Raw genomic sequence first — 7,592 nt, forward strand, 5'->3', positions numbered from 1 at the left:
TCCCACCTTAGCTAAGGGCTTTCATAGGGTCTGAGAAAAGCCTTGGGGTAGATTCCCCCAGACACCCCTGGGCGGCCAGGCTTCCACAGTCACGAAGGCCACGACAGGGACGAGGGACACAGTGTCTGGATTGGTCGGCGGGCCAGAGGCGCGGTGGTCCCGCCCCCTTGTTGCCAGGGCTCAGCCTATCCGCGTCCAGGCGGGCCTTGGTCTCCAGGTGGTTGGGGTGCTGGTCGGAGCAGGTGCGTGAGTGCATGTGGGGAGGACTGGGGGTCCCCAAGTGATTTCCCCGCCGAGTCCCTCTCGTTGAGTCTTTGGGGTCTTTAGGCGGAGTCGCGGAAATAGGCCTCCCTCTGACCAACGAGAGGCGGCCCCTTCCTCCGACGCGAGCCTCTCCCCACCCCTCTGCGCGCTCCCGGGTTGGGATCCAGCGCGCGCCCCGGGCTCCCCGCCCGCGGCCGAGGGGCGGGGCCCGCCAGGCTCCCCCGGCGCCGCCGCCTGCAGCCCCCTCCGCTGGCCTTCCCGCCGCTCGCGGTGCTCCGGCCCCGCCCCACCCCAGGCGACCCTCGGTGGAGCGGCGGGAGGCCGGAGCCGGAGGTGAGCGAGCCGCGAGCAGGTGGAGGGGCCGGGCGCGGGCCGGGGCCGGGCTGGGGGAGGGGGCGGGCCCGGGACGCGGCTCTTTGTCTCCGGTAGCCAGTTCGCGGGGCCGAGGGGCCGCTCTGTCTCGTGGCAGGTGCTGGCATCCCTTGGGGAGAATGGGGGATGGCGCTGGGGGACGGTGGGGAGACAAGGGCGTGCGTTCGGGACCCCCGCATCTGGACCCTTTGGCTGCCCTCTCTGGCCGAGGCTGATCTTCGGGGTTCCCGTGGGGCGAAGGGTAGGGCGTGGATGTCGATGCGAGGGAGGGGAGGGGGCTGGGGCGGGCCGCGTCGCTCGGCTCTGGGGAAAGGGGTTGGGTGGGACTCGAGCGCTCGGATGAGCAGACCGGCTCGTGAGTGGGTGTGGGTGTGTGGGAAGGAAGGGAAACCAGGCCCGGGCGGAGGTCTGCACACCCATGGGTGGCGATGCTGGGGAAAGGGCAGCGAGGTGCCGGGGTCTAGATCCCAACAGGCAACGCAGGGGGTCAGGAGCTGGGATACTGATCCGACGGTCTCCTCATCAGGTGCGGGATGGACAAGAAGGACAAGGCCAAGGCAGGGGCTGCCGTGCGGACGCCGGCTTCTCGCCCTCCCGGTCTTGCGACCCCCAGGCCCCCAGGGTCTCCTCGACCTCCTCCCCCAGTAACCGCCGCAGCCCTTCGAGTTTTGGGAGCAACCGGAGCTATGGGAAGAAGGCCCCTGGCGGAACGAGGTGGGGGCGTCAGCGGAGCCGCTGTTCCCGAGGCTGCAGCCCGAGTGGCACCGACTCGGAGCGCTGGAGCAGGTCCGCGGAGTCCAGGTACCCAGCTCCCTCAGTTCTGAGCCCATAACCCCACCCCGACCCATTCCTCTTGCTTCTGAGACTCCCTTCCGGGGCACCTTAACTAAAATTTTCTCCCTGCAGCCTCCAGGCCCGCAGCGGCTGGGAGAGGGGAAAAGGCCTCTGCCAAGACCCCAGGCCAGGGCTCTATCTCCAGCCCAGGGCGTGCCAGCGGGACTGCCAGGTAACTTGCCCCACCTCCTTAGTTCCCTAAGCAAGGGTTAGCGTCACAGTCTAAACTGCTATTAATTTCTTTTGTCTCTACAGTACTGGGGATGGAACCCAGGGACTCACACATGCTAGTCAAGCACTCTGCCACTGAGCTACATCCCCAGCCCTTTTTATTTTTCATTTTGAGACAGGGTCTTGCCAAATTGCTGAGGATGGCCTGGATCTTGTGATCCTCCTACCTCAATTTACCAAGTTGCTGGGATTAGGCTGTGTCACTTTGCTGAGCTGAACTTTCTAATGTTACACATGAGTTAGGGGCTTAGGAACGTTTGCATATAAATAGGTGCAAATTGGGTGAAAGTCATTTGGGGATGGCAGAGAGGGTATGTGCCCCATTTTACATATGGGAAAATGTAAATTTGGGAGGTCTAATAAAGAGCTGGTCCCTCCTGTCCCCAGGCCAGGCCCTGTTGGACAGAAGGGGCTCAGGCCTCCAGCTGAGGAACCTGTGGCCAGAGGAAAAACCCCAGAGGCACCCAAAAAAAGTGTCCTGAGCTCTGGAGCACGAAAGGGTATGTGATCTGGGATGAGGTGGTTCCTGGATGTGAGGGGGACTAGCCAGGAGGTATCTGGCACTTTCGTTTTTCTGCTTTGTCTCCAGACTCTTCAGGGCCCACCTCAGGAGCCTCCTCCCCAGCCATTGCCCGGAGGTCTAAGGCTATGGGCACAGAAGCAGGACTCCCCCGACCAGCTGCAAGTGCCCGGCCACGTCCCCCAACTGAGTTGCCCAGGAAATCAGTGAGCAGTGCAACAGAACACAGTACCACAGAGCCCAGCCCAGCCGCTAGGAGGCGCCCCAATGCTGGTGGGAGCCTCCAAAAGCCGGCCTCTCGTCCCCTGGGCTCCAATGCTACTCCACTGTCCTCCCCAGCTCGTTCTGGGGCTTTGGCCCGTGGAACTCCGCGAGCTCCTGCACATACCTCGCAGCCCAAGTCCAAAGGACTGCACACTCTACGCCCTCTGCAGGCCACGTCAGCAAGAAAGGACGCAGCCTCAGTGCAGGGCCTGGTATCTCCTCCTCCTTTGGCCACGTCCTCGCCACCTGGTTCCACAGTACAACAGGCACCACTTCCCCAAGTCTCCGGGGCTCCCCTGCTGGCCACACTCCCTCCCTCTCCACCCACCACACCACCTCCACGTGCATTGCTGAATCTTCCTGCCACATCCTCCCCACAGGTCACGCCCCATTCACAGACACTAACTGGCCAGACAGCCACGCCCCTTTCTTTAGCCACGGTCGCTCCACTCTCTTTGCAGACTCTCCCCTCTCCACCGGCCACGCCTCCCCTGCAAGCTCCACCCACATGCCAGGATATAGCCTTTCCTCAAGAGGCTTTGGTCTCCCCGTTGCCCATGGCTACATCAGTTTCACCTCCTCTGCAGAATGTGCTTTCCACCCAGGCTTCGGCTTGGTCCCCTCTTCAGACTCCCTTGGCCACACCTCCTTTGTCCGCTCCTCAACCTTTAGCTATGGCCCCTCTACAAACCCCTATTTCTCCGCCAGTATCTCCACAGAATCCCTCCTCTCCCTTGACCATGCCCTCTCTGCCAGCCCTTTCCACTCTGACTGTGAGCCCTCCACTGGTCAGTCCTGTCTTGTCTCCGCCCTCTCTTCAGGCCAACCCCTCTACTTTGGCCATGCCTCCCTCACAAGACCCTTCTCTTCCGGTCACATCCCCTCTGCAGGATGCTCCCCTAGTTTCTCCCTCTCCTTTGGCCTCACAGCCTCTGCAGTCCCCTTCCTTTCCCCTGGGCACGCCCCCTGTGCAGGCCCCATCCTCTCTGATCACGCCCCCTTTACAGCCCTCTCCCTCTCTCTTGACCATGCCACCCATACAGGCCTCAGCTTCTCTGGCCTCACCACCTCTGCAGTCCACTCCTCCTTTGGCTTCCTCCTTTCCGCAGGCCTCACTTTCTCTGGGCTCCCCTCTTCTGCAAGCCACACCTTCTTTCCTGCCCATTTCCCTGATACAAACCCAACCTTCTCTGACTTCGCCCCCTCTGCAGACCCCTTCTCCCCCTACCACATACCATTTGCCCCTTCCCTCTCCTCCTTCCTCACCTCCTCTGAAGGCTCTTCTCTCTCCCTCTCCTCCTGCCTCACCTCTGCAGGCTCTTCTCTCTCCTCCCGCCTCACCTCCTCGGCAGGTTCCTCTGTCTCTCTCTGCCCCGCCCCCTCCACAGGTTCCACCTCTGGACTCTCCCCCTCTCTCTCCTTCAGTCTTGCCCACTCTGCAGGCCCCTCCCACAACCACCCCCCCTCAGCATGTCCCACCTCTGGCCTTGTCCCCTCTTCAGGCTCCTCCCTCTCCCGTGGCCACGCCCCCACAGGCTCCGCCCTCACTGTCCTCACCCATTCTGCAGACCCCTGCCTCGCCCCCTCCGCAGGTTCCACGCCGCCCCCCGACCCCAGGTCCAGATGCTTCCATATCGGGTCCACGGCTGACCCTGGCACTGGCCCCCGCTGCGCCGCCGCCACCTTCGCGCAGCCCTTCCAGTACATTGAGCGGCCCGGACCTGGCCGGCCACAGTAGCAGCGCCACAAGCACGCCCGAGGAGCTGCGCGGCTACGACAGCGGGCCCGAAGGTGGCGCCGCAGCCTCCCCACCTGCAGACGCGGAGCTCGCAGCCTGCCACCCGGCCGCCTGGAGCCGAAGTTCGGCTCCACCACTGGCAATCCGCGGCGCGCCAGGTAAGGGAGATTGTGGGCCGGACCGGGCTGTGGGTGGGGCAGGAGGCGGGGCTCGCAGCTTGTGGGAGGGCCAGTTGGATTGGGGACCGAATTTCCAGCTCTCTCTGCTCAAGATCTAATCTTTCCCGGCAGGATCGGCCCTGCCGTGGCCTCCAGTTGCCGGGCCTGGCTCAACTGATGGTCTGTGCACCATCTATGAGGCGGAAGGGCCTGAGTCGGCGACTCCCACACCAGGAGCACTGGATCAGGGGCCCGAGTCCGGCGCTGGTGGTGGGAAGGCTGCGACCGGGCCCGGGACTGGGGTGTCCTCGCGGAGCCCAAAGCTTGCGCGCCTGGGCGAGCTGCCGCTGGGGGCGCTGCAGGCTAGCGTCGTGCAGCACCTGCTGAGCCGGACACTGCTGCTGGCGGCGGCCGAGGGTAGTGCGGGAGGCAGCGGCAGTGGTCCAGGGGGTGCGGGAGGTGGTGGTGTCACCGGGAGCTCCCGAGCTCCGCTCAGCGACGCCGAACTGGGCCGCTGGGCCGAACTGTTGTCTCCTCTGGACGAATCCCGTGCCAGCATCACTTCGGTCACCAGCTTCTCTCCAGATGACGTGGCCTCCCCGCAGGGTGACTGGACTGTGGTGGAAGTGGAGACTTTCCACTAAGCCAGACGGTAGCCCCGCCAACCACCCCTGTTTTAGGGTCCGCTCCTCCGGTTACACCTCTTTGTCTTAGACCCCGCCCCCATTGCCCTGGAGCCCCTCTGTCGTTAGATTGTTTTTAGTAGCCCCTAGTGTGGCAGTCTTTGGGACCAAGCTCCACCTCTACCTTTGGGGCCCACCCACACCCTTGGCCTAGGACCTCCCCTCGAGGCTACCCATTTAATCTAAGACGCGCCTCTGCTCTCCGTGAGTCCTGCTTTGCTCCCGTCCCATGTCCTGTGCATTGTCTACCCGGTGCAGCCCGAGTTTGCAATAAAACCGGGACGCTGGAGTTTGTGTGCCCTCAATCTCGCCTCAGGGTCGGGACTTGGGGGACCTCCACAGAACCAGTGGGCAGCTGACCAGCGCGAGGGGTTCTGGCAGCTGCGGGGGACAGGTGGGAATTCTGGCTGAACCTCTTCACCTGAGGAAAAAAAGGGGCAGGAGAGGTGGGGCTGCCGCAGAGGAGCCCTGGTCGCCCCGCGGTACATGCCTACCCAAGTCCATGAATTTGTAGTTCTTTAGGTCCTACTTCTAGTGGAAACATTAGGCTCAAGAGGGGAGCGAACAGATGAGCAAATGCAATGCACATCTATAGTGGAGAAGCAACTGAGCTCTCCCCATTCCTGGGTTAAAAGCGAGAAGGGTTGGCCCTCTTCCCACAGCGCACATCCCCTTACCTTATGCGTCCTCTGGGTAGGGACTCTCCTACCCAGAGTAGGGCCTGGAGGCCGAGGAAGGGGTCCATTGGTGTCCTCTGTTCCCCTGCCACCTTCCTGACCCTGGGCACTCCGCCCTCTGTGACTGTAGTGCAGAAGGCAAACCAGCAGCCGGGCCAGGGGCTTAAAGGACACTTCTTGGATGTAAGGTGTGTTGGGCTGACTGACCTGGTCGGAGCCTGCAAGGAAGAAGTGGCCTCTGCCAGGGCTGGGTGGGAGATGGGCAGTCCTCACTGGGCCATTTTGTGCATCATAACCCCACAAACATTCTTGCCCTGTGCCCTACCTGCGACATCCCCTGTCCCCACATCTTTCCTTGCGCTTCCTGCCCTGCACCCAGCCCAGACACTCCCATGCCAGATCCCTTCTAGCTCCACTCCAGGCCCTCCCACCTTCCCGAACACCTCTGCAAGGAGTTCCCCCCTAGGCTTTTCCTCCTCAAGGGCCTCTGCTGGACACTGAGAATGATGGGGCAAAGGGACCTTTGGACCTGGTCCCCTTACTCCACCCAGTGACCAGGCCCTTGTCAGAAAAGATCACCAAGTTGTGTCTGTCCCCACCTCAAAACAGCTACCTCCCAGCCTGGGGTCCAAAGATAAATGGGCCCAGAGGGGCTGTGTTATCTCCACCCTGGGGAGCCAATAGTGAGTAGAATGGAAGGCCAGCCAGCTCCCTCATTCAGCCTCCCAGATAGAGTTTCCTCTCCAACTGGGCCCTGGTGGGAAACCAGAGTTTCTTGTTCTCAGACACTGAGACAGGCCCAGGAGAGGCTGACTCTTGATATGCTGGGCAGCCAGGACCTGAAGGCCAGCCCCAGGAAAAGGCGGGGGAGAAGCTCAGATGGCTCCTCAGGAGCCCTGCTCTAGCCCGGGGAAATGACTGGGGTGGAGCCAGTTGCCCCAGGGAAGCAGAAGGCACAGGGACTGTGGGTAAATCTGGTAATGATGGGTGTTGCCCCAGAGGCATCCCGCGTGACACAATATGTGAACTTGGTTATCCTGGCATGCAAAGACTGTCATGTCTGGCTGCCCAGCAGTCATCAGGTAGCAGAGGGGGCCATTTTTGGGGTCCACACTGGTGCGGAGGGCAGGGCCTGGTTGTCATCTGCCCAGACCAAATAAGATTCTGCCCTCTGCAGCCTTCCTTTGTGATCCCCGCTTTGTCCCTCCACACACCAGCTGGGACTCCAGCTCAGCTTCATAGGAAGCCCCACAAAGGACTCTTGCCTCCTTGGGTCCTCTTCTCCCAGGGTGCTTCCACCCACTGTCCCTACTGCCTGGCTTGGCGTGGTCTCTGCACCAGCTTCTTCACTGACCTCCAAACACGCCGTCGTCTATCTGATGGTGTCCTTCTCCCCTATGCCCTCAATTGGCTCCCACTGCCTTCAGTTCAAAGCCCAAATTCTCCATCCTAACCCAAGTAACTCCTTCCTTTTCTGGCCACACCCAAGTTTTCCTCTTCTTCCTGGGTATCCTGTCCCTTCCTTGCTGGTCCCAGTGACATCTAGCCTTCATGCTTTTGCCCTTGAAGAAAGCTCTGACATTGTCTCCTCCAGGAAGTCGTCCTTGATTTCCTCAAACTGCTGTCTGTTTGGCACTTACCACATTAGTGGCAGTTCAATCTTCACCATACTTGAATAAGGCACAGGACAGAGCACCCTAGAAAGCTTCTTGAAGTGTGTGCTGAATGAAGGCAACCAGATCCTGCTCTTCTGGAAGCTGGGCTTTCTGCTTGTGTCCCAGGGGAGGCCTCAGTGGGGGTCATATCCTGTCTTCCACCTCTCCCACAGCCTTGCTCACACCAACCAGCGAC

At 61.5% G+C, this 7,592-nt stretch overlaps 1 protein-coding gene across 1 annotated transcript; it reads left to right on the plus strand.

Moving 5' to 3' along the window:
- The first annotated feature begins 499 nt into the window (after nt 1-499).
- Nucleotides 500-5,353, plus strand: Prr36 (proline rich 36). The gene is made up of 6 exons (XM_046443845.1): nt 500-597; nt 1,163-1,437; nt 1,543-1,642; nt 2,089-2,201; nt 2,291-4,381; nt 4,514-5,353. The coding sequence occupies exons 2-6, from the start codon at nt 1,170-1,172 to the stop codon at nt 5,023-5,025; spliced, it is 3,084 nt and encodes a 1,027-aa protein (XP_046299801.1). The 5' UTR covers nt 500-597; nt 1,163-1,169; the 3' UTR covers nt 5,026-5,353.
- Nucleotides 5,354-7,592: the final 2,239 nt, after the last annotated feature.

Source organism: Marmota monax, unplaced genomic scaffold (assembly GCF_021218885.2).
Source record: "Marmota monax isolate L192 unplaced genomic scaffold, Marmota_monax_Labrador192_F-V1.1 WCK01_AAM20220418_F8-fsc00102, whole genome shotgun sequence".
NCBI lineage: Eukaryota > Metazoa > Chordata > Mammalia > Rodentia > Sciuridae > Marmota > Marmota monax.

Excerpts from the sequence above, each read along its gene's own strand:
- Prr36 (XM_046443845.1), top strand. The coding sequence starts at position 1,170 with ATGGACAAGAAGGACAAGGCCAAGGCAGGGGCTGCCGTGCGGACGCCG. Across the intron at positions 1,438-1,542 it reads AGCAGGTCCGCGGAGTCCAG|CCTCCAGGCCCGCAGCGGCT; the intron begins GTACCCAGCTCC and ends TTCTCCCTGCAG. Across the intron at positions 4,382-4,513 it reads GGCAATCCGCGGCGCGCCAG|GATCGGCCCTGCCGTGGCCT; the intron begins GTAAGGGAGATT and ends CTTTCCCGGCAG.